Source organism: Chlamydotis macqueenii, chromosome 6 (assembly GCF_036417535.1).
Source record: "Chlamydotis macqueenii isolate bChlMac1 chromosome 6, bChlMac1.mat, whole genome shotgun sequence".
In the NCBI taxonomy this organism is placed as follows: domain Eukaryota; kingdom Metazoa; phylum Chordata; class Aves; order Otidiformes; family Otididae; genus Chlamydotis; species Chlamydotis macqueenii.
In genome coordinates this window covers 4,212,931-4,239,653 of record NC_141561.1, presented here as the reverse complement: position 1 = coordinate 4,239,653, position 26,723 = coordinate 4,212,931, and the positions used below count along the sequence as shown (strand labels likewise).

At 45.6% G+C, this 26,723-nt stretch overlaps 1 protein-coding gene across 2 annotated transcripts in view; it reads right to left on the bottom strand.

Annotated features, from left to right (window-relative positions):
- Positions 1–26,723, bottom strand: part of ZEB2 (zinc finger E-box binding homeobox 2) — a 114,641-nt gene that overhangs the window by 86,536 nt on the left and 1,382 nt on the right. The window contains exons 2-3 of one of the 2 annotated variants that reach the window (XM_086750592.1): positions 25,168–25,306; positions 22,888–23,005 (exon numbers count right to left, since the gene is read on the bottom strand). Coding sequence is in view for 1 of the 2 variants with exons in the window: in XM_086750591.1 (XP_086606717.1) it covers positions 25,168–25,240 (73 nt within the window). In the remaining variant the exon portion in view is untranslated. The remainder of the gene's footprint in view (positions 1–22,887; positions 23,006–25,167; positions 25,307–26,723) is intronic. The other variant, XM_086750591.1, reaches the window with a different exon arrangement.

Below are 26,723 nucleotides of genomic sequence, written 5' to 3'. Positions count from 1 at the left end.
GTTGCTGCTTTTTTTTTAACATATGATCTCCCTCTTGTTCATATATCTCTTTTTTTTATCCTTTCTTTCTTTCTTATATACACACTGCTGATTTACCTTCGATGAAATGAGTTTCTGCTTATGTGAGATTATTATTCTTTGGCCACGTAGGAAAAGATGGCATCAAGGAAAGGAAGAACTGTTACAGCGAATATCACTTACCAAGGAGATGAAAGATAAGCAGAAAGATCGCACTACAGGTAGAGGGAAAAACTACAGAAAAACCAAGAAAGATATCAGAAACCATTTCAAATGATATAAAAGTATGATTGCAAAGGAGTTATCATCATATTTTTAGAAACCATTAAAAACTGTCTGTGCAAGAGTTGGATGTCAAAGTATGATAATCTCATGCTTTTGCTAACCAAGAAAAAGGAAGGGAAAGAAAAAGAAAGGAAACCAAATTATTTTTAGTATGTGGAAAATACAGCTTTTTGTTGGAGTATGAAAAAAATCCTATAATTAACATGTGCAACATCTATCAACAAGACTATGATAAGACCCTATTTTCTACAGTATGCTTTTTTGCTGCCCTAAAATTAAGTTCCTGATACCATATTCTTATTCAGAACATCATATCCATGGGAAAAAAATACCTACCGCAACAGCTAAGGCATTTGAAAAATAAAATGCAGCCCAGTAATAGCAGTAATTCGAGTTGAGGATGCATGTAGTTACTTTAAAAGTGTTTTTGTCTTGTGCAGAAAGACATGAATGCAAGGGCTACCGAAAGCAATTTAATACCAGGTGGGGGTTGACATTAATCTTTTATGACAATAATATTGTGGTGTTACAGGAGGGCAAAAACGAATATCTTCTTGTACGTATAACCACTTCCCTAGGAGTCTGTGCCTGTCTTAAAAATAAATGTATAGAATTGATGTATAGCCCCAACTTCATAATGAATATGATTATATAAATAGTCTTCACTCGTGCAAATAATCGTAACTGTCCTCCTTCTGCTTCCCTTAGGTGTGATCCCGGCTTGCTCTGTGAGTAGTACTGGAATGCTCTTTCTCCTGGAAAAGGCCAAATCTGGGCTGGGGGGGGGCTGCTTCTGAGACCCAGTTCTGCACAATGCAGAGCCAAATTAGGTCTTCGAAGTGTGCGATGCCTTGAAAGCCAACGGGGTTGCACAGAGATCGCTGGGCAGAATACTGACCGTGAGCACCCACACGGGTGTGCTGGGGGTAGATGCAGTTCCAGAGAGGCGTTAGTGTACTTGAAACAACAAATTAATGTCTGTGGAACACTAATCAATGTTTGGTGCACTCCACATTTTTCATGGAGTTGTTAGAGTACATTTGCTTATATTTTGCACTATTTTAATTTAGCCATATTGATCAAACCGAACACTCAATAAGACCCTAGGCACCTCAGCCTTATTAAAATTAGTCAACTTGAAGTAAGTGAGCTGAGGAAGTAATGGAAACTATTCAGAGATTTAAATACAGTGCAGCCCACTTAAATAAATACCTGTTAATGAAATAAATCTGTATATGCACATATTTTCTCAGAAACAAATTACTGAGGAGGCCCTTTAGAACAACATGACTCAAATATATCCATGAGTTTAAAAGGGAAGTGGTTCTCTGGGCTCACTGGGTACATTTGTGTTCACTGGGTTGAACTTGGGAAACCCATCCTGACCTTTTTCATCAAAGCAGTTATCATTCTTTGGAGTTTTTGGTGTCCAAATTGATAAAAATGTCCCTAATTAACCTGTAAGAAAACACTATTGTGGTTTTTTGGTAACTTTCCCATTTGAGTTTGTCCCAGTAAAAGTGTAAATCAGCTGGCCATCACCCAGATGAGAGTATCTGGGCAGCTACAGAAGAAAAATAAAAAGCATTGAACTAAGTTGACTGTTCATATGCAGTAGGAATAAAATAAAAAGTTGTACTGCTTAGTCTTTACAAATAACATGTCTTCAACTTCAGAAACATGTATCTTTTTTTTTCAGTAGGGTTGAGAGGCATAATTACAGCACCAACGCCAAGGCTTGACTTGAGCAGTAGTTTGCAGTACAGCTCCTTTTGGCACATCTCTGGAGCTCAAAATATTATTTTTGAAAACATTGCTGTTTTTCAACAAAAATAGAAGATTAAACAACATCTTTAACTGATTAATCCTCTCACCTCTCTGAGGGAGTGACCTGTGATAGTGTGTTATTTTAGCCAGGAAAAAAAAAAATGCAGCATGCAGCAAAGTCTTCCTACCATACCTACAAATGAATTAAGCTAAAAACTAGGTACATGATCTGTGGAGGCTTCCTAGCCTCTCTTCATCAGGGGCTGCCTTTAGAGGGCTTTGTATACTCATTTTTTTCCCCTAGTCCAATAAAAGATATTAGCTTTTTTCCCTAAGCAAAATCCCTCCCATGAATCAGGCCCTATGCTTGCAACTAGTGTGATATTGCTGGCCAGGTTTCACCCCAGTAAAATTCTAATCTATACTTTGTCTTTTAGAATTAAGAAGAAAATGCATATCAGCAGAATCTCCTCTCTACTTTATTTCATTTATAAATTACGAGAATGATGCTATTATATATTATTAATTTCTGCTGTTCTCCAACTCGGCTGCAGCAGTGAGCTGCGGATGTTGGAACGGTGTAATTATGTTCTAGTAGGGCAGCCATCCGTTTCCTTTCAAAAATTTACAGGATTCTTAATCATGCTGCTCATTTGGGTGCGCAGTAGCGAGGATGGCGAAACACAAACAGGGCACGTTCGTTTACACAGGAACACCTGCTTAGCATGATAGCAGATGTCAGTCAGTAAGCAGAACACAAAAGAAAAATATCAACAACAGCAAACTAGAAGCATTTTTAACTCCGTACGGGGATATCTCGTCTAGGGGAAGCCAAACGAAGGAGATGCGCCGTTGCAGTTTGAAGCAGAGGCGCGGTGACGATCTGGAAAGTCGCAGCTGACGTTCCCCAAGGAGCAGGTCAACACATCCAGACCAACTCCTCGCTGGATGATGGGATATTTAACAAAGCATTGCTCCTCGAGAGGGTCGTTTTTGCAAGCTTGATGCTTACAGGGATCATCGTAATTATGTGGTATATTTGATCACTCCAGCAAAGCAGTTGAGAGAGGTAAAATACGTAGGACTATTGCTCCGTATGCAAGGGTTTGCCAGCATTTCCATTGCAACCACTTACTCTCAAGGCTTTATATTCCACCTCCAAATCACTCATCCTGGGCTGCCTCTTGGCTTCCCTAGCCCAAATTAAGAGCGTTTTTTTTTAAAGACGTTTTGTGAAATAAAACTTGAAGGTCCCTTCCAACCCTAACCATTCTATGATTCTATGATTCTAAAACTATGTTAGCGTGAACTTTTGTTCATGGCTTTCAGGCTCTCTCGTGCAGTGCTTCGACTCGGGAGAAGCCTTACCTCTCCCATGAAGGCGTTGGGAGCGTGGTGCACGAGTCTAGCTCTTGCAGGCGGGTATTAATAATCTCCCTCAACACCGTACGCAGTAACTACTCTTCCCCAGGATTGTTAGTATTCAGAGCAAGTCAACTTGCGTGGGTCCGTGCATTAAGGGCTCCCTAAGTATGCATTGACTTGATACCCGGTAATGGCTTCTAAGGAGCCGTTATGTAGTACCGTGTCAATGATCCATGCATTGAGGACTCCCTAAGTACGCATTGACACGATAGACCGGAACGGCTCTGAAGAAGCCGTTACGGTCTATCATGCCAATGATCTGCGGATATTGGCAGTGCCTCCTGCACTTCTACAGAGATTGTAAAAGTCTCTGAAGAAGCTGTTATGATCTCAGTGGAAGAACCATTAATCAGGCCAATGGCAGGGTTTCGTTTTGCCATTTTTCCACCTTATCATTGGGAAGCTTTGTTTTACTTCTAGAATTAGATTCAAAGAAATGACAAAATATAAAGGTTGCCCGCAGAGTGGCTCTGGGATTGCGTGGAGGTAACCAGGATCAGAATATGACCTCAAGTTTTATTAGTTCTAGGTTTTTAGTTCCAGCTGACTCGCTTGGCAGGTGTCGGCCAAGTCACTTCAACTCTCCCTACCTCCGTTTACACATGTTCATGTAGTGTTTCTCTAGCAAGCATGGAAAGGGATAACATCTTTTGAGTGGAGATTGCTGTGAGGCTTGGAAAATGTTAACTTAGACTGGTTAGAGCTGAGGCTTGTCTCAGCATCTCATCACTGGTGGAGGATGCTGAGACGAACAAGGTGTGTACATCGTAACTACACTTAATCCTGGAGGCAAAACTATGCTGAAAGGCAGTCTTACTGCTGAAGTTTTGTAAGATTTAATCTATTGGGTTTATAAAGTTTCTTTCAACTCCACTTAAGTTTATTTGCACCAGTTCTGAGCTTCACTGCATGGCAGAAGGTCATCCTTATTTTCTACAATGCCACAAATTTCTACGAAAACACTCTGAATCTTTTTCCACGTCTTCCTTAGAACATGCATATTTTAAAAAATGCTTTGAAAGTACATCATTGCATAATAAAGCTTTAATTCATGCTAAGTCTGTGACCACAAAACACTACTTAACTCACTTGTATTGTTTGTATCTGTTTTTTCACGATTTTTCAGGGAAAACTGAAATTTTTATTCTTTCATATTCAGTTCATACTCCTGTTTAGGGGAGATAGAGCTATAGTAGAATATACAGAGAGAGAGAGAGAGAGAGAGAGAGAGAGAGTGCTCAACCTATTTTATACACTTCTCACTAACACAATAAGCCCATTTGTGGTGTGATCCCACATCATTCAAGGGATATTTACATGGCTAAATGCTAGTAGACCACTGGAGAAACCTCATGGAAAGTAGAGATCCTCAGGCAAGAAAAAATAGAATTATTGGGTAGGTTGGGGTACGGAACAGAGAACTTGTCTGTAGCCAGGCTGTATGCATTGAAAATTATGAGCTTGAAGAAAAAGAAACTCTGCAAAAGGAGCTGGAGGAACATTATAGAAGAACAGAGAAGATCCTGATAAGGTGGGGAAGCTCAAAAGGCAGAGGAATCTCAGGGAGCAGTGGGCATTGATCCCAGGTACCTCCTTCTTGAGACTCAAAAACTTGAATATTTTTAGGTAGGTTTTCAGACGTGTTGAACTTCTGGAGTTGTCCATAGTTAGGTATCCCAAGTCAGTAATTGCTTTGGCAATGTTAATTATAAATTTGGATTTGCTTAGTGGGATGGAACTGGCAACACGGCCAGTGAGCAGAGGAGAGAAGACAACAGAGTATCTACTGAAAGCTGGAGACATGCTTGGCTTTTGCTAACACAGTCCCTCATCCAAATGCCTTTCAGGTAGGGGAGTGTACAACAGATTCTGGAAAGACACACTTGCTCCTTGGCTAATCTCCTTTCTCCAAAGGAAAACCTTCAGTGGGCATTATTAATTCCTTGAGAATGCATCTTTGGGATTTGGAGCCTGTTTGGGGTGACATTGAGAGCCCACAGGCAGCGACCACCACTGCAACCCGAATCCTATTCAACACCTCCCTCCATTCTGCGTGTTGCAAATTTGTGTGAAAAGTTGCATTTCAAAATCTGGACAGCTGAAGACTGCTGTCCCTTGGAAAAAAAAAGCTAAGCTTTGCTTTAAATGTAATAATCTGGGGGTTTAAACTCCAGTGAGAAGGAAAGAGAAGATATGGCTTTACAAAAGATTAATACCGTGTTTTATATGAGGTCTTTAATACACCCTTTCAGGTATCTCACGTTATGATGCTGCCTCTGCAACATCTGCTGAATCCTGGGTGCAAAACCTTAAATATTTTTCCCAACATTTGGGATTTGAACAGGGGTTAGTCTCCTTCCATGTATATATTTATTAGTAAGATTTTTTGCACGGTATAATTGGAGCCGGGCAGTTTTTACCAACTGCGGCTTAAGAGGAGAACTGACACAATGTGATGTTTTGTGTCTTGTTTTGTCTGTGCAAACTGGTCACTGAAAAGGTGCAAAGCGCTGGTAAAAGTACATTTTCTAAAATTCAAAGACCTTTTAAGAAAGGTACACAATGCAAGGATACGCAGCTGCAATTTTAAAAAGGCTACTGTTCCTTTAATGCCCAGCTGGTCCTGAGATGTAATAAAATTGACATATTGATTCCTTTGAATTTACAAATGCCTGTTTCATAAACTCCATCTCCAAAGCCTAGGCATCTTTAGAGCACTGTCATTTTTTTCTCCAAATGGATCAATTATGTGCCCACGTAATCCTGTTACCTGTGAAATCCATGCATACTTCTCCCATTTGCTGCAGTTCCCAGGCGGACAAACTTGCATTATGTACGCATAAACAAACAGAGCATTTTCCTGATATTAGGGATTGTTTTCAAAGTGAAAGGCAATCTCCTGGGTCCTTTACTCCAAAAAAACATACATCGCGCGGTGTTCCTCCAAGTAACCTCGCTGCGCTATATGTATAATTATTACACAACACAGCAAATCATTAAAAAAACATTGAATCCCGCTCCCTCGAATGCTTCAACTGCAAAAAAGGCACCAAGACTTTGCAGCCAGCCCTCATTTTTCTGTCAAATCAAACTTTCCAATTTCTTTACCAGCTGCTTTATTTGATAATCGTAGCTGTATCTGTAAGGAAATCATTTTCATCAGAAATGTTTCTGAGGGATTTAAATACTGGAAAAGCACCCAGAGCTGCAGACTTTGCTGTGGAAGTTTGGGGCTTTTTAATTTTATTTCTAGGACAATTCATCTTTTCCTCGTGCTGAGCACCTTTCTATCATTTACACACATGGAGTCAAGCAGGCATTAACCTACAAACCTACCACTTATGCATATAAATGCATCACACATACAACTATTCCCACATCCCGTGGCATATTATTTGTATGAATATGTACCATACACATAAACATATTTATACACACACACCCCACGGACAATCCTCAAAAATAAGCAGAGAAAAAGAGAATAAATGTGGTTTTCTCTGTATATGAATTCTTTATAAAGTACCGTGTATATACATAGATATGAATTCTCGTTTCATTCTTTCAGGCTGTGCTGTATCTGATTTTCTACACTTCACTGGGCAACCAGCAGTTCAGTTACACTACACTTGCACTGTACAATTTGTCTCTAAAAGGTTCCCAAAATTATGAAACATCTTGTCTGTTGCATGACCTGCTCACCACAGTGAGCATCCACACACATAGAGAGGATGGCAATAAAAAAAAAAATAATATATATATATATATATATATGTGTTTGATGCTTGGAGCCCATACAAGTGGCCCAGTACACCCCTGCCATTGTGCAGGAGTGGGTTTTAAAGATAAATGGCTGCATGTTAACCAGATTTGACATGCTGCACAAAAGCAGCCACCTTTGGTCCCATGACACAGCCAACAGAAAAAAAAAAAAAAAAAAACAACAAGCAATCCTGGCAAAAGATGTCCGACGCGAATAAAAGCCCAACAATTTGTCACATAGTCGTTACAAAACGTTCCAGGCTTTGGGGCTTGCCATGGGACGGCAGCGATAAGAGCAGCAGAAGAAAACGAAGGCTGGGGGTGCTGGGGTGGCAGAAGAGTTAAAACTCTAGGAAAGCTCCGGTAGTTACAAAGGGGAAACAAAGAGGAAATTTTCATTTGGCTCTTTCCGAAGACACACACACAAAAAGCCGTCATTAATTAAATCAAGAAGCTGGGTTGTTTTGAGAGGTGATTGAAATCTGACATGCAAAGTAGAAATATTTATGTTTCCTTTCTATTTTAGGAGTCCGCGAAGCTACTTTTCCTTCGCTGCCCTTCCCCATGACTGCAATGGCCATGGCTCTGTTTCTCGAGTGGTTAAGCTCTGCCTGCTCGGGGCCAAGCCCTGCTCACGTTTCTCATGGCATTTGGTCTTTCCTCATGGGAACGGGCCCAGAAAACTCCGAAGACATAACCAGGGGATGAGGACTAACGTATGGCAGCAGAGCGGGACCTGATCTCCTTCCTTCAAGTCCACGTGAGAGAAAAGAAAAAGCCCAACTTTGGTTTGATGGAGCTGAATTTCCAACCGAGCTTGATCCTACCACTTTCCACTAAAACCAGTTGCTGGCATCAAACCCGGCTTTTCTGCTCCGTGTCCCACTGAAGCCATCCGTGCGCTCCCACCCACTGCAGCCGTGTCAGGGTTTGCACCCGCGCTGGCTCGCTCATGTTTCCATACGTTTTTGCAGAAATAAGGAGTTCAAATGCATCGGTGCAGCCGCTCGCTAAGCTCACATTTTAAAATACCTTTCAGTCAATAATCATCATTGCTTCAGTGATTACCGTTAGCTTCTTTAGATTCAGTAGCAGAAAACTGGGGGGGGGGGGGAGTAGCATTTAAAAGCAATACTGTCTCCTAAATTAGAATAATCAGTTGTGTAATAAACCCCGAGAATTTGATCATCTGAAACGTACATTCATCATTTCCTCAGTCAAATTCCTTGGCATCCGCTTGCCCTCTGACGAAACAACAAATGGGACTTGCTCTCCTGCGCTCCCACAGAACGGCAGAGTGCTTTGGAGATATTAAGCTCCGCGGAAGCCCTGTGAATGAGTTCGGCGGTATTTCCCCGTCTGGTAGACAGGGAAGATGAGCACGGCAAGGTTAATTGATTTGCCGGAGAGCACACGCGGCACTTGATGCTGCGCTCACCTTCTCCAGCTCCGTACCAGCAACCCACTACGGTACCGACCCGTAGCATCTGCCCGGCCGCGCCGCAGCCTCCTTGCAGCATCGCGGCAGTCCGGCGCGGTGTGGCCTTGCCCTTGTGCCTTCCCGGGCCTAATCCCTTCGCGGGGGTTGTCGTATGAGCAAATTAAATAGCATCGGAATCGCCTCTAGAAGTGCACAGGGCTTAGCAAAAGGAAGCGGAAAAAAAAAAAAAAAGAAACCACCAACCAAGTGTCAGCTGGAGGAAAAGTTCATTATTATATGTCAAGGAAAAATTAATAGAAAGGGCTTCAATAGTTAAATTACATGGCTAAATCAGGCTTTCTGCAGGAAGACCAGCTTGCTTTAATTAAAGCATGTTATGTTCAAAAGCCACCGTCCGCGTCTTTTACGGCAACCTGATACCAACACCTGTACGGCCCCGTTCAAAAATTCAAACGGCTTTCACGTATTCCAGCCCAGCGATCGACACTAGCGAAAGTCTGGGTTATTTTTAAACCCAGACGGAGATAACTCAGCGAGGGCTCTCTGCGGAGTCGAACAGGGGGACGAGGACTGTTCAAATCATGGAAATGTCAGCTCCAGCAACGTGTGCCTCAGATAATTTTTTTTTTTTTGACTGTCAAGAAGATTTTAAATCTTTAATATCTGTTTGTTGTCAGGTTTGCCTCTAGCTTTTCCTATCTGCAGGTCTTATTTTTGTGTGAGGAATTAGCATTTCTCATTTGCTAGCTCAAAGTTTAGCGAAGGCACCAAAATGCCGATAAACAAAGTTCATCTAAGGGAAAATCTCTGTATGCATAACCTAGTTAACAATTCTTTTATGGTTGCGGGATGAAATTTGAAATGCATGTTGAAAAAGAGAGTTTTTTACAGAAAGCGTCGGTACTACCGAGGCTTTTCCAGTGCACTGTACTAATTTTAAACGAGAAATCATGACGATTTCCATGCCATATTAGCATCTTTTTTATTTCGCGGTATCTGTGCTGCACTATTTCAACACGCTGCAGGTTGCTGTTACTTTTTTTTTTTTTTTTTTGACACCGCATCGTTTAAACACATACCGGAGCTGAAGACATTCGGGATTACCGGGAACTTCAATCGACATTTTTGGCCTTTGTAAAAGATCTTAGCCAAACATTTGGCTTAGTTAAACTCTAGCTGATGCCACGACACCCGGAACATCGCTTCCCCAAAAGTACGAACCTGGTGCCTTGAGCCATCTCTGGCAGCATTTGTTCAGCCTTTGCTGCGAACGGGGAGGAAAAAAAGATACCGAATGCAGGGATTGATTTTCAAATTACCTCAATATTTTGAAAACATTTTCACCTGCATGCTGAGAATGCTAAGAATAGGCAGGAAGGCAATTGTGCATTTGCACAGCCTCCACTGCATTCATTTATAAATTACCTCATCACTGACTGAAATTAACACTGATTCTTACAGGCAATTTCTCAATTTCCAATGCTAATTACATTTTTTTTACTTTTAAATTCTGTACCACCTGTTTTGGGCAAGACATCTTAGGCAGCGCGACCGCATTTAATCACAATTTTAATTAACCGCCCTGTAGATGTGAAAAAGAAGCAATTATAATGTAGATGAATGATGATTTTTCTGCATTAAATTGTTTTGTTTCCCTGGTATGTTGATTGTAACACAGCACACAAATACAGTAACTGTACAATTTTTTTCTATTGTAATTTAGTAATTGTTTTTGGAAAACCAGTTTGGGAATGAGTGACTTCATCTGTTTACAAATTGATTGATACTGTTAACTCACTGATTGCTGCAGCATACATTTTGTATTGCACAGCCTAGCATAAAATATAATTAGGCATGCACAGACTTTGCAGCACCATTTTGGAATCTGAAAATCAACTGTAACCGAAGTGTCTTTTCCTTGAGCACCCTAGTATCAGCCGGGGCTGATGATGCGATAATCAGCAAACAATGGGCTTTTCCCATCCCGCCGCTGGTAGAAACCCTTGGATTTAATCTGATAGTCTCATTGCGTAAGTTTGGGGTTGGTTTGGTTTTTTTTTTTTTTGGACTGTTCTTTGCCAGGCCTGGGAGCTGAGGGCTGGCAAGTCTGCAGCTTACCCAACTCCCTCAGATCGCTATCGGGAAGGAGCAGGCAAGTGATGGAAAGGAACAATGATGGCAAAAAGAGCGGCGGTTCACAAAACCCGGGGATCATTACTGACACACGTGTGCCGCGGCACTGGCTATCTCTGGCTGCACGTTACAGGGGGATAAGATCTCAATCTGACTCATGGCTGGCAGATACAGATCGTCCAAGTTATATATATCCCCACAGAGAAACACAGAGACCGTACCCATCGGAGGCAAAGCCTGCTCGCTTTCTCAGGGAGGGAGGTCGCGCTGGAGCAGGAAGGGAGCAGATGGGAGATGGTGTCACCACCACCGTGCTCTGCCAGTGGCCCGGGACAGCCCTGCTGGGGTTCTCCACCTCAGGGCTATAAATCCCCCAGTAGAGGTGGGATGGGGCACAGGAACATGGGGAGAAGCGCACCTCAGATGTAACCTGTGCTGTCATGGGGGACCCCCCAGGAAGAGAGGCAGCAGCTCTCCCCATCCCAATCTCCTCTGCAACCACACGGAGCGAGAGGTCTCCACCAACTAGGACTCACCAAGAGGCAACATCACCCCCCGTGCTGCCCCATCGCCACCCAACCCGCGATGTCACCCACAGCAGACCGGACTGGGACACTGAACGGCAGGGACAAGGCCAACCTGGGCCTGGCTGCCTTGCTGCTACCCTCCATGGGAGCACGGGGGTCACTGTGGTTCTGAGACGTCTTGGGAGGTTCCCGGTCTTATCCCCTGGCCTGCTCGCTTTATAAATATTTGCCAAGAGGGAAGGACATAAAGTCTACTGTTCAGTAGGTGATTTTTGTAAGAATCCAGCTATCCATACATAAAAGGGTCTATTATCTCACTGTGGAAGAGATTTACATGCGTAACTCCCATTAACTCTTATGGGACTTAGGCACGTAAATCTCTTGTGCATCTCGAGAAGAATAGGCCACATAAGGTCTTGTGATCTATACTGCTAGTAGGTTTAAGTCCCTTTCATTTATAAAGCCATACAAAAATTAACCATTAAAGCTTATTCTGTGCAAGCTGTCCCCCGACATATATCACCCAGCTCTCTGTTTGAAGTACTGGATGTAAACGCATCCTGAGAAAAGGTACGAGAGAAAGCGAGCCCATTCATTCCCGTTAGTAAAACTGTCATCGTTGAAAGGAAGCAGGCTAAGGGCAGGTAGAAAAATTGTACAGGTTTCGCCCAGCAGATTCAATTTCAGATTTAGGCTCTAGACCGCACTGTTTGGAGAAGGAATATTTTCATTTTGCTGAACGCTCCCTCCTCCCTCTCCTTCCCTCTCTCCCATCCCTACCCGTAGCCCTTGAGTAAAGCATCATCGTGCCTTGGACCAAATAACCCTGAGTGGCTGGAGCGATACAATCTCTACGCAATCAAGCAAAGATGCTGCATCTACTAAGGAAAAAATAAATAAATCTTTTATTCCATAAACTTGTTTAAGCCGAAATGTTCATTGGTAAGCCTGTAAAAGTGGGAACATCTGGGCTCCCGCTGAGATTTGATGTCTCACCACAAACCTTTCCATAAGCACTTTGTCTCTGATAGGCAACAAAGAGGAAAATACCTGCTCCCCAGCCCCGCTTGGGCAGCTCCTTCTGTCTTCACGCCCCGACCTAGCGAGCATTCCTCCCAGCACCGAGCTGCCTCCCAGGGCTACCTCCACCATGCAAGCTGGCCAACTAATCTCTTAGCAAACACTCGCAGCAAACCTGAAGAGCGTTGAAAAAGGCGGCGAAGAAGGGGAGAGGAAAACCAAAAGAAAAACTTTCTATGGACAAAGCCTACGGCATCTCTACAAGAAGAGAATCAGAACCTAAATACAGCTCCATACACTCATGTTTTCTCTTGATGAACGGCTGAGATACAAAGTTGTGGCCACCTAATGAACATATATATACATATATTTTAATCTTAAGCTGGTTTCCTGCTCCCTTCTGCTAACCTGCGCTAACCCAGCTCGCTTTATTCCTGCCTGCCAACATTCCCCCGGCTACGCTTACAGGTATTTGCGGAAAGCGCTGCTTTTGTCGCAGCAATGCCGCTGGGATGAGACGGCACTTGGAAAGTCCATCCCGCACGCCCAGCCTGCACACAGGGTAACCTCTCCTCGGCAGCTTATAAGAAAATCCACTGTTGGAATAAATAACAACTCTCAACAGATGATCAAAGAAGAAATAAATCTTTTCCCCTTATAAGACTTTTTTTTTTTTTTTTAAACTGAAATCCCGTTTTTTTTAACTGGATAACAGTTAAGAGGCTACCGGCCACCTGTTTTTCTGGGAGCTATGTTTTAAAATGTTTGCTGCACGGATATCGGACAGACAAATGGATCTGTAGCTCTTGGGAGCAAAAGCTTTTAAAAGAAAGTTTGCGCCGAGTATACGAAAACATATTGTTTGGAATTTAAGTTCTAATATCTAGGAATAAACAGAGCATTAAATCAAGCAAAACTGTGACAAGGCCAATATGCACATGGATGATGCCAGCGAGGCATCTCCAGCCCTTTGTTCACAGCTTAACAAAACTGTGCCGTCACACCACTTTAGCTCAACAGTGCCTGTCGAATGGGCATCAGCAGATCAGCCAATGCCTGTCACACACACAGCTGAAAAACTGCTTGAAAGCCAGGCTTACTTTAGCACAAGTCTGCTAGGAAAAGTGAGAGTGATTTTTAATCATCTGGTAAAGGCTACATATATGTATTTAGGGAAAAAAAATATAAATATATATGTATATATAGAGAGCCAGCTCGCTTCCCCAGGAAAAGCAGTTTTGCTCTTTTTCACCTTGAAGGAAGGAATGGCTCTGCCGGTGTTGCCTGTTCCTTGCTGTGCTGCTCCCTTCCACGCTACAGGAGATTTGGAATTGTTTTCAAAGAACTAAAATTCTATCAGAGTGTGGGGGGAGCGTCGCAGGGAACGATCCCGATTTGGCCAATATTCTATTAAAAATTCATTTTCACGTCACTCTACTTGAAGTCCCCCCCAACTCTTGTGACAGAGGATAAATGAAATAACATATTCAAGGAAATGTTTGTTTTGATTCTAATGTAATTATCTTTCCAGATGAACGTCTCTCTGGGTTGGGGTTGTTTTTTTTTTTTTTTTTGAGATGATCAAAATATTTTTGCGTTGGTATTAACAATCTTCTCTGTCACTTCTCATCCCGGTTGCGTAAACACATAAAGAACCGCGGCAAAATCAGCTGCTTAGCGATGCCAACTTTGCCTCTTTGTTTCACACCATCTTATTTTTTTTTATTTCCCCCATTTATAGGGGTCTTTTTTAAACGCCCTCCCCATCAGCAGCCTCCTCTGCGTACTGGGATGGGTACTCCCACCTCTTGGCCTTTCGGTGCTGGCTCAAGGTGGGGGGACCATGAGGGGTCCGAGGGGGCTCGGGGGTGACCGAGGGAGCTCTGGGGGGAACTGGGGAGAGCAGGACAGGGCAGCCCCGGGTGCTGAGCCCTCTCCCCCTGCCCGCCCATCGCTGCTGTCAGCTGGCTGCCTCCACTTTAGCTGTCTCTTTCCCAGTCCCTACCCTGTCACTTTCTGGCCTGCCAATTTCGACTTGAAGCTTGACTGGGCTGATTTGATGCAAATACCTCCAGGGAAAACCCTGAAACTGATGAACAGTTATGTCAAGTCGATTTTGCACCATCGGGAAAAGGTAACCTCTGCGAGAAAAAAAAACAACAAGGTTAAAGAGACAAGGGCTTTTCACGTGTAATACCACTGCTGCACATCTCGTTCACTGTTTACCATCCCTCAGAAATTGTAACTGTCAGAATTAGTCCTAATTGCAGATGCGAAAGCTGCCATTATAATAAAAACAGAGGCAGTGCAGGCATTAAATGTAGCAGCCTAATTTGTGAGACTACTGAAAAGGTAGAGTAAATGAATATTTCATTACTTTAATTACCAGGGACTACTCTTTTCTTGCTGTCTTATGATAAGTGTTGCTGTAACTAGCAACAGCAAACATCCACTAAAACATAAAGTGCAATAATAGTACTGCTGTCAGGATCGCTGCTTTAAAATACGAGTTGGGGGGGGAAGAAGGGGAAATAGAATGGTTTATCTATTTCTTCGAGATTCACAGGAGTAGGAGATGGAAACTCGTTTAACGTCAAAAAACAAAGAGGCGAGTAAACAGGTTTTAGTCAAAGAAAATAACGGCCCGCAGCTGGGGGGGGGAGTTGAGGACACACTTGGAATCCCAGAACCAAGAGCAAAGTTTGGGGTTGCTCCGTCATTGGAACGCGGCTGGGGACCTGGGTGGGGGGAGGACACAGACACCCCTGAACTCCTAGGGGCAGCCGAGCCCGCTCTGCACTGCTCCGCTCCACTCCACTGCTGCTGGGGTCAGAGGGGGGGAATGATGTTGAGGGGGGGGCACAGATGATGCTCGAGGTGAGGAGGATGCTTGGGGTGGGGGGGATGATGCTTGGGGTGGGGGGATGATGCTTGGGGTGGGGGGGATGCTCCTCCGGGGCCAGTGACTTTCGGGGGTGGGGGCAGTAGCATCCTGATCTGGGGGGGGTCTGAACCACCCCGAAGGGGATGCCCTGCCCCGGGCAAGCTGCTCCCGACAGACCCAATTTGGGAAATTTGTCAACAATTTGCCACCACTCTGGTAATGACATTCCTGGCATCCGCAGCCATAGATGTGAAGATAGGGAGAGCTGCCTTGACTTTCCCCTCGGAATTTATCATTCCTGTTCGCAGCCCCCTATTCCTCTTTCCCCTCCTTCCCAACCGTATTCCCCTCCAGCGCTCCGAACCACTGGGCCCTCGGGAAAAATACACGACAGGCCGCTGTGCCTTGCTCCTGCCCTCAACCCCTGGCCCAGGAGGCACCGGCTTCCTTCTCGCCTTCGTGTGCCCATCGCACCCAACCCAACTTTCCCGTTGCAAGCTCGCAAAATATGCAAGGCTTGCACTGCCGCTGAGAAGCGGGACAAAGTTTAACTTCTCTGTTGGCAGTCGGAGAGCAACTCCCAGGCAGAATTCGAGCGAAAGATCTGATTTGCTGAATTCTGCTCTTTGATTCGTATTTGTGTGTTATTGCTACTGCTAAGGTTGTTGCCAACCTCAATTAGATCACAAATGAGATCAGTTTAATTCAAGTCCCAAACTGTGACCTGACCATGGTCTGAAAGTATTCAAAAACGCGTTTTAAGCCTTCCTTTGATTTCTAAAGGAATACTGCATGCTTGGTCATTCATACAAATAACATAAAACGCAATTATGGGATGATTTGGCAGATGACATTCCTGCCAAACGACGCTCCATGCCAGATACCGTCATGCCATGGCTGCTGTCCTGGTGCTCCAGCTCGCCGGCACCCTCGTGTAAGGTGGGTTCGCGCGACGTTGGGGTGTTTAAATGTCTTTGGGGAAGTGAGTGCAATAGCCACGACCGCACTGGGTTAAACATCACCACCCCCCACTCCCTCCCCGTTAGAAACCGCTGTGTCACTTGGAAGGGAAGTGGATCTGCACTATCAAATCACCGGGAGGCTGTGACAAAGGGAGCTTGCAGCTTGACACACGGGTAACAACATAGCAAACACCTTTAATTCTGTCATGTCTCATACCCTTTGCTTTCTCACACATTTGTGGCTGCTCTAACATTGACACCTAGACTTAAAAAAAAAAAAAAATCGACAAAAAAAGAACCCTCGACAACAAAAATCCCCGAATGAAGCAATCTTACTCAAGCTAAAAAAAGAAACACCTGCAAAGTTATTCTTATGCCCAGCAAAAATAGCTAACTTACAAACTTATGGCTCAGACAAGAACAGCAAGCAGCTTTCTCGCCAAAAAAAAAGTTCACTTTGGGGAACATGAAGCTCCCAGAAAGCTGACGGCTTGCCTTCGAACCCCAGGAGCCCGCAGCTACTGGGAAGCCGCTCACTCGTACAGGTTTGCCGGCGGAACTTCTCAGCTCTCCCGCTGCGCGAGCGCGAATCCTAAATTGATCTGCCTCGCTTAGCGATGCTTGTGAGCTTTCCTAGCGAGGTTTTTGGGGGATATGTTATATACATGGGGGTAGGTATGGCGTACGCGCGCACCTACAGATAACCCCTAACTGGTGGAGGAGGCTTTCCCGGCAATGCCTCGTAGCTCTTCCCCAGCCCCGTATCTGATGGATCGACCCCGAAATGTTCAACTGCCACCAAGTTAAAGATGCGTCCGGCTGAGTGGCTGCGGTGGCCTCAGCAGTGCCACCTCCTCCTCAAGCCCCCCCCACTTCCAGGCCTGGTACCTGTGTGGCCAACACGGCCACTGCCAGGCAAGGCCCGGTAGCCCACAAGGAGTTAATGCTTTTTCCAGCATTACTGGGTAGGTTAATATCACAGCTGCTTGGTAAAGCATTATCCAGCACCTCACTTAACAAAAGCCTGCTTTTGCAAACAGACTCCTACTTTTCCCCAAGTGTCCAAAGGTGTTTACTGAAGTAAATCTGCCTAAATCCTCCATTGCTTGGGTCATGGGGGCGGTTAGGAGGGTGGAAGGTGTAGAGATAATCTCTTTTTGTAAATTCTGCAAATCTTCTGGGAAAAAATCAGGAATCTGTGTCACATGCTTCTGTTCAACTGGTAACATCTCGGTTAGCGTGCTCCTTATGAGTGAAATCTGCCATAGCGGCGGCAGGAAAATAAGACATCCCTCCCGCTCCTCATTGTTCAAACTGTTCTTCCCTCTCAAAGTTGCTTTAGCACGTTTAATCTATTTGTTGATGGGGAAAAAAAAAAAAAACCCTGTTAGGATCTTAAAAAGTGGTTTCTGGGAAAAAAAAAATTAAAGAAAAATGACAGTTTGGTCAGCAGGAGATAGTGTAGTTGAAAACTTGTCACTTGAGATTTCTGCGCTACCCCGGTTATTCCAACACCAGCAACCGCGTATTACTTTTTACGTGTTGCAAATAGAGGCAAACAACACAGGAAATTTTGACAGCTCTGCCTGAAAGGGCTTAAATACTTCTCGGTAAGCAGGATCCAGTTATAAATAAACCTTCTCTTGGTGAGAAAAAAGTGACTACGACCAAAGACCTCACCATTTTTCTTTTTCAAACTGTCTGATTAAAAGCAACAGAAGAACAAACAAACAGAGAAATTTTGGGGAGGGGATGGGGAGGAGAAGGAGGGGCGGGGGGCAGCCGGAAAATGCACACGAACGAGCCTATGAAACCCCGGGAGGGAGCTGCAGAAACTTCCACAAATCTCGCCTTCCTCCTCCTCCTCCTCCTCCTCCTCCTCCTCCGTGGGCATTTTCGGGTGCCGCTGAGGATTTGCTGAGTTCGCTGCTTTGCCCCGCCGGGTCGGGGCCACCCCCAGCGCGAAAACACCCCCGCCCCACCCTTCAAAACAACAACAAAAAATTAAATAATATGTTTCAATAGGGGAAAGGGGCTTGGTTTTGGTTTTTTTTTTTTTTTTTTTTTTTCACCGCTGATCTACCGGCAGAGTTTACCGCTCCCCCGGTAAAACAGTCATTAAAAGCCAAAGCAAAAGCAGCGCGGGGACGAGCGGCGAGCGCGCACACCTGACCCTCACCCTCCCTGGAGCAGAATTTGCGAATTTGATCCCCCTCCCAGAGACTCTGGAGCCCGGGTGCCAGGGCCAGGGGCCGCGAATAGCGCAGGCACGCCGGCCCGTAAGGCTATCTGCCTGGCAGGAGCGCCGGGGCCGGGCAGCGCAGCAGCTATATAAGGCTTGTAACTAGGGGAAAGCCCAACAAACAGCTACAAACACCTAAGTTATTTCACTCAGCCTCCACCCTTCTGCTTTTTTTTTTTTTTTTTCCCCCTTCTTCTCACTCTCTCTCTCTTTCTTTCTTTTTTTTTTTTTTTTTTTTTCTCCTTTTCATCTTGGCTTTCTGTTGCAGAATGCAAATGTAGCCTGCCGGCGGTGAATGGGCTGAATTGTGATTAAGAAGAAGAAGAGCTCCTTTCTTTGTTCTCCCCTCAGGGGATGTTTACTGGGAGAGACACAGCGGATCAGATATGAAAGGCATTCAGGTCAGCATTGATGTGAGCGAAAGTGAAATCATACCTAAGGCATTCAAAAGACCGCCGTGTCAGGGGTTCAGCTAACGGTGCATCTACTGTGTGTGTCTTCCCTGTTAGGCACAGGAAAAAGAAAGGGAAAAAAAAAAAGAAAAAAAAAACCCCAACCCTCTCCACAAACAGGCCTTTTAAAAAATTACAACAAAAATTAGAGAGAGAAGGGAACAACAACAACAACAAAAAGTTTTCCCTTGCTTTACCTCCCGAGTAGGAGCTATAGGACTGAGCGCTCTTTTCCCTTCTGATGGAACAAGTCAACTCGTCTTCATGGTAGCTGTTGGGATCAGCGTCGGGTTTGGGGGCAAAATGATCTCATCTGGACTGCGAACCGTTATTTTGAGGTGTACCTATGTGTACCATGCCTACATCTGTACGCTGGCCGCATGCATAGGTGTATATGCAGGTATACATCTGTCACCACACAGGACTTCCAGCAAGCTGCGTGGCTTAGTTATTCGGATACGGAACAGGAGCCATCGTTTCTTGCCTCCCTCAGAAGCAACTTCACTGATAAAAACCAAGGTGGCATACCAAACCAGAACAGCACACCTCAAAAAGTAATCTTTTACAGACTTGGGAACTCCTAGAAGCACTTTGCTGAAAGCTCATCACACAAGAGGACGGCAAACGCAGGCTTGAGAAGTTGGTACACAGCTACCCGAGTTAAACTGCTTCAAGAAAAAGTCAGTTTTTTCATTAAAATGCTTGATGAGGAAATATTTGTATCTTACTCTTCCCTTTTTTTAAAGTTTGTACTTCTCACAGCCTAAATATTCTCTCGATAGGCTTTCCAAGTGGCTAGCTGACTCTGTTGGCGTACGCAGAGATATGCAAATATATAGGGGGAAAAAATCACAAATTATAGTTAAGCACACAAAGAGTTAGGAGGTGGCTGCATTTAGAGGGGCTGAAATGAAAATGAAAACGAGAAATCATGAAAAAAAAAGCTTAAAAACACCAAGGGAGAGGACTGGATGTGGTGAGGAGTAACCATCCCCACTATTCTCAATTTGTTTCCACCTTCAGAACCTTAGTTAAAATATGTTGCTCGTCTAAGGCTCGCATCTGCTTTACCGGTGACGTTTAATTCTGAAATATTTTCAACTAGTGTCTCTGCACCACGGATTTCTCCCTTTTTTTTTTTAGTCCGTACTCTAAAAAAAAAAAAAAAAAAAAAGACAACTAAAGAGCAATCAAAAAGGTGTCTGACTTGGCCATTCAGACAATTGCACCCTTGTGGGAATGCTGGAATGAATGGTACAGTGGACACCCCAGCACTATTGACGTTATAAACATGTAAATGAAACACATTAGGGCAGACAATCAATTGTCTGTGAGCACTGCAAACCTGCACTCCCTTTCTATGTGACAGGCACAAAATAGTGTCTACCTTGGGAAGCCATGGTCTTGAAGAGGAAGAAAAAAAAAAAAAAAAAAAAAAAAGGACAAAGAGTTCTCTTTCGCTGAGGAGAAAATGCACCTTAAAAGCAGTGGGATAATGCAGATGCCAAAAACTGTTGTGAAGCAAAGAATTTCCTATTTCTTGGAATGAATGTGGGGCTGCTGCAAAAGAATCAACACCCTTCTTTCCACTCTGAAGGGAGACAACACATTTTTCTTGGGGAATATTACCAGCCTGTCCTGAGAGCTTGCCTCTCAGTCTTCCATAGATTTTTCCCTACTTTGGGCAGTTGGCTCTTTATAATTATCGATAATTAACTTGTAATGGTTTCCTTTTTTTTTCCCCCTCTACTTTTTTTCAAATACGTCTTTTCCAGACATCAAATGTGTTTTCTTGACAGCAATTAGAAAATCCCCCCAAAGTTTCGTCGCGATAAGCAAAAGCCAGTGAGCACCGGCTGGTCACAAATGGCACACAGTAAATCAGACACTAATCTCCAAATTCGCTGGGTTTCTCGAAAGTCAGGATAAAATAAATAGCTCAGTCTCTGACACAGAAAACAACCTCCTCTGCTCACTGTCACAGCTCAGCCTGGACGTGGATCCGCACCGGGAAAAATGTGGCTGGGTAATCATTACGCCCTGGCCACTCGCATTTATTGCATTAATTTTTAATACCTATCTCCAGGTGCTTTTCTGGGGGTAGAGCACATTTCTCTCCCCAACCCAGTAAGCCATTCCCGACGCCAGCTCCTCGCAACGGATTCCCGGCCTGGCAGGGATCCCCGGGCGCGGGAGCGCTCCCGCATCCCCGCTCTGCCTTCCGCCACCTGAACTGCGCAAAAACCAGTTTGCCTCCTCACACCCCAGCCCCAGTCTAGCTACCTCCAAACTTCTCCAGGCAGGGAAGGCAAACCTCACTTCCCACTCACCAAAGGCAGCAGGCAGCCTTTTTTTTTTTTCCCCCTTCTTCTTTTTTTTTTTTTTTCCCCCTCTTTTTCAAGTGGGAGGTTTATCTCCCCTTCCCCAGCATCCCCGAAAGGAGGCTGGGTGGGTGTCCTTTTTTTTTTTTTTTTTTTTTTTTTTTCCCTAGGGTGGGGGGAAAGGCTCTGAGCGAGTCTAACCGCGCCTGCTTGTTTGGTCTGTGCTCTCCCTCGGATCAGACGCCCTGAAAGCATTGAACTTTCTCCCTTTTTCTTTACAACTGGAAGCGAGATGGCACAGGAATCAAAGAGAGCTGTTTGCTGAAACTTTGGAGCAAATTAGGTCCCAACTTCCCCCCTCTCCCTCCCCCCTCGTTCCTGGGGATTTTAATTTTTGTTTAATTTATTTAATTTTTTTAAGAGGGAGAGGAAAGGAAGGGGGGAAAAGACCCGTCAAACGCCAAAACAACAGAGATCAGGAGAGGGGCAGCCGGCTGGCAGGGCAGGGCACCGGGCCGGCCGGACAGCGCTGCCTGCGCGGCTGCCTGCGCGGCTCCCTGCTCCGCGCCCCTCCGCGCCCCCTCCGCCCGTGCAGCCCCCGCCTCCGCGGGGCGCCGGTGCGGAAAGGGGGCTCGCTGCCCTCTCCTCCTCCTTCTTCCTCCTCTTTCCTCCCCCTCCTCCTCCTCCTCCTCTCCTCTCCCGAGCGAAAGTGCCGCGCAGCGCGCCCGGCGCTGGGAACCATCCGGTCGAACTTCCCGCAGCCACCGCTCCGCGCAACCCACTCCTCCCCCGCCCTTTCAGGGTCCTCTCTTCCCCCCCTCTCCCCCCCGGGGGGGGACCTCACCCCCTATTTCCATATCATTTCCATATCGCCCCTCTCCTCCCCTCCCTTCCCTCACTCCCGCAGCTCCCCGTTATCTGGGAAAATCCCGAGCTTTCTTCCTTTCCACCTAATTTAGCTCCGCCGTCATCTCACCCAGCCCCCGCTATCTCATCCCGAGCCTTGCCCACCCCCGCACACACGCGGAGAGGCGCGCAGAGGCGCGGAGCCCACTCAGGCACCAGTTGGCTTATTATGGTTTGTCTGTAATTTCAGTGGGATTCCACTCACACTCCCCTAGTTTCCTTAATCACCATCTACCTTTATTTGTTTGGGTTTGGTTGTTTGTTGTTTTTTTTTTTTTTTGGAGGGAGGTGGCTTTTAAATTTTATTTTGGTTCTGCTGCGTTTCTAAGGAATTTCTGCCTGATTTCGATAAGCATCACCATTTCTGGTGTTATCAGCAAAGACACAAGCTCAGAAGTGACATCTTTTCCACGAATCCAGGAAAGAAAAAAAATCCACTCAGTCCAGATAAATCCTGGGCGATTCCCAACGGGAATACGCGCTTGTCGAGAGACAGAAAATGGAAAAAAAAAAAAAAAAAAAAAGCCATCCCACTCCTAAGCAAAGCCACCCTCGCTTGTCTACCTGCTTCTCAGAACCAGGACATTTCTCACTTAGAAATGAGTAAAAGAAACAAATTATGGAGCACAAAGAGAAAAGAGTGGACGGACAGAAAGTACAGAATTAATTTCTTTTTTGCACCCCCCCCCCTTTCCCCCGCCTCTCTGCCTTGGCCAGAGCAAGACACTGAAGGCAGAAGCCAGACCTTGGCGTAACCAGCGCACAGACTGGAAGTTTGCGGGATCTTTAAGCGCTTGCCATCAAAATCGCAATTCAACTTTCCAACTCCCGAGAGTGGTGGCTTTCCCGAGTTTCGTGCAGTTCTGGGAGAAAAAAAAAGAGACTTTTTGCAAGGAAGCAACAAGAATCTGTGCCACCCGGGTTCACAGGAGCTCCCCGAGACCAGGCTGCAGCCCTGGTGTCCTGGGCAAAGAGAAACACCCAGCTTTTTTATTTTTAGAGATTTTTTGTGGGTTTTTTTCCCTTTTCCCACTCAAATCGTGTTGAGAAAATGCTACACAGGCAGGCGCATCCCTCAGCACAGAGCACGGGATGGGTTTAACACGCTAAAACTAATAATCTTGTATGAAAAAGCAAGGAGGCTGAGGAAGAAGAATAAACCTTCCGCACCCCCCCAAACACTCAGAATATTCTTTACTGCAAAAGAGCACTTCTGGACGCGTTGCTTTAAATCTCATTCTCTTTTTCTCTCTCAAAAAAATGACTGTTTAACATAAGAAAAAAGGCTACTTGACACAAAGCTTTTGTTATCCAGTTGATCAGCAACGCGCTTTAGATACTTGTAAGGGGAAAAAAGCCCCACAACAGACATTGATTTTAGAAAATCAATAACCAACATTTAATAAAAAGAACAGAGGAAACACAAGAGAGGAGAGGGAAACATTACGTGTAATTTTAATGTCTACTAAATTACCCAGAGATGAGGGGAAGGGGAGGTCTCCTCTGTGAGGACCACCTTAAATAATGACAGACACAAGAGTAAAGGGTGGCGGTGGAGGGGGAGAGACTTTAAAAAAAAAAAAAAAAAAAAGATAAGAAGGAACGGATCCTTGGGAAGCTGCTGGGAATATATTATTTTAGTTGGTTTTTTTTTTTTTTTGTAATACTAAGCCAAGCAAATAGATCAAAGACAACACAAAGGGAAAAAGCCAGTGTAACATAACGAACAGTTTCTGACTAAAATTCCTCTATCACTCCCCCATATGGCTCGACGCCTCCACCACAACAAGAAAAAGACACATACACTCACACTCACACTCACAACCTAGAGAGAGGGGAAGGGGAGGGGAGGGGGGGCAGGATCATTTGTTTCTAATCAACATTCTCTTGTCTTTGTGCCTTTTTTTTTTGTTGTTGTTTTTGTGGTGTCTCCCCCTCTCCTTGTCCTTCACCCCCCCCCCTTCCCTTCCACTTCTCCACTTCAACGAAGTAGCTGAAGCTCGGAGCGCCCGGGTTCGCGTTCACCCAAATTTCTTCCTTCCTCCCCCTCTACGAGAGGGAAAGTTGGGGAAAGTGGGACCGGGATGGCCCACGCGAGGGGCTGCGGGTGGGGAGGGGGGGGAGAGGCTGTCAAAGCCGGAGGAGAAAGGAGGAAAAAAAAAAAAAAATCCAACCACGAAGGGAGGGACGGGGGAGTTGCGGGGAGGGGGGGGGGGGCGGGGGGGAGATGGAGAAAGAGAGACCCACACCAGCGAGAGCTGCCAAAATGTGAAGCCGGCCCAGAACACCGCGTCCCGCCGAGCCCGGCCCTCCGCGGCCGGCGGAGAGGGCGACCGCGGACAATCGGGCACCCAGCTCATTAGTATTATTAATTATCGGGGAGGAGGAAGTTTCATTTTCGAGTCCCTAACAATAAAAAAAAAAAAAAAAAGAGAGAGACTCGCTAACTCGGTGCCAGCCCAGGGGTTCTCACGCTGCCGGGTTTTTTTGTCTTGTTTTGTTTTTTTGTTTTGTTTTGTTTTGTTTTTTCCCAGGGAGGGCAGCGGGGCCGGTTGCCCCCCGTGCCGCTGCGCGCCTCCCACCCCCCAGCTCCGCTCCTCTCCGGTTCTCATCCCGTCCCCGCCAGCTCCCGGCCGTCCCCCCCACCTCACCCCACCCCCCCTCCCCGCCCCGCTCCGCGCCCGCGCAACAAACTTTGGGGCGCGGCGGCGGCTCCGTCCTACCCCTCTCCCTCCTCCGCTCCCCCCCCCTCCCCACTTACAAACCCTTCCCCAAACACTCCTCCGGCGCTCCGCGGCCGCGCAGCCCCCGCTGCCGCGCAGGGGATGGCGGAGAGCGGCGAAAAGCGGGCGGGCGCCGTCCCCGCGTCCCCCCCCCCCCCTTTCCCCATCCTGCTACCGGCTTCCCCCCCCCTCTCCCCGCGGCGGAACCGGCTGGGAAAAGTTTGGAATTTTTTTTTTTTTTTTTTTTGCAGGGGGCAATTTTTTTTTTTTTTTTTTGCTTGGGAAGGAGGGGTGTCGCTTACCGTTTTTCCTGCGGGGGTTGGCTTGTTTTCGCCTCTTACACCTGGGGCCATCCGCCATGATCTGCTGCTTCATTGATAAGAGCGGATCAGATGGCAGTTCGCATGGGCTCGGCTCCCCCGCGCCGGCAGCACGCAGGCTCTGCGGAACGACCAAACACAGCGACCGTGTGGGCACGCGGGGATCTTCCCATTTAAAAGGAAGGCGCCAACCGGGGGGAGACCCCGGCTGACACCCGAAAAAAAAAAAAAAAAGAAAAGAACCCGGCCACGCAGTAAACGGAGGGGTTCGGAGGTGGGGGTGCCCCCCTCCCTCCCCAGCCGGGCAGATTCCCTCTTTATTTACTTATTTATTTAATTTTTTTTTCTTTCCCCCTCCCCTCTCTATGTGAGTGTGTGCCTCTCTCCCTGCGTGTGTGTATTGCACCAGCAAAGCAGATCAGAGAGACAAGAATTACATCTCAAATGAGTCATAACTCATGACCGTATGAGGGAATGCACAGCTTTTACAGTAGGCTGCTCGGCTCAATGCTAGGCGGACCTTTTCCTCCGAAAAGTACTTTAATTTGAACTTCTTCACACGCGAAATGCCACCCTTCTCTCCTTCTTCTCCGATCTGCTTTTTTTTTTTTTTTTTTTTTTTTTTTTTCCCCTCCCCAGAAATGATCGCTCCAGCGAAGTGATCGGAGAGGGGACACAGGGCTCCCCCCTGCCCTTCTGGGGCAAAGCACAGCACGGAGCCCTCCCCCTCCCCCTTAACCGGTGTAATTATAAACCTCTGTCACCTTTTTAGTCAGTTTGACAATATTCAGGGTTTCCCCCTGCCACTTAAACAAAGCTGCGGAGTGTCATTTATTATTATTATTATTATTTTCCCAGAAAAGAAACAGAAATCAAAACTACCGCTGTCAGAGTTTTCAGGTTTTTGTTATTTTTTTAATTTTTTTTTTTAAACTTGTAAACTTTCTGGACCTGCTGCCTGCCCGAGCTGTGCAAGAGCCTCTATCTGTCAAAAGGGAGAAGGGCTGGGAGCGTTTGGTTTGCTGCGAGAACCCTCCTGCAACTCAGCCCATGGCGAAGAAGATGCTGTAGCTTTAAAGATGCTTTGACTTGGGGATTAGTTTAAACAGGGGGCTATAAAAGATGTAACAGATGCAAACTGTAAAACAAGGGCAATTAACCCTTGCTCTCCTGAGCAGGATCCCCCTCGCCTTCGCATCTATTGTCTTCCCCTGCACTGGGAGTTTTAGACAAAACCTACAAAATTATTGCCTGCCTCAACAAATTTTTGTAGGGTTTTTTTTTTTCTTTTTCAGCCAAATGAGCTCTTTTCTTTTTGGCTATTTTCTTCCTCCCTCTCCCCACCTTGTGTCTTTTTACTTTGCTGGAGCTTCACACCAGGACTGAACAGTGAAGTGTGTTGCTGCTAGCTCTTTTTATTCCGCCTGAACTCTCTTTCCAGACCTTCTAAAACCTGCCTGGTTAAAAAAAAAATAATAAAAATATTTAAAAATAAAAATCTTCCAGCAGGTAAGAGGCTGGGAATACTGAGAGAGCGT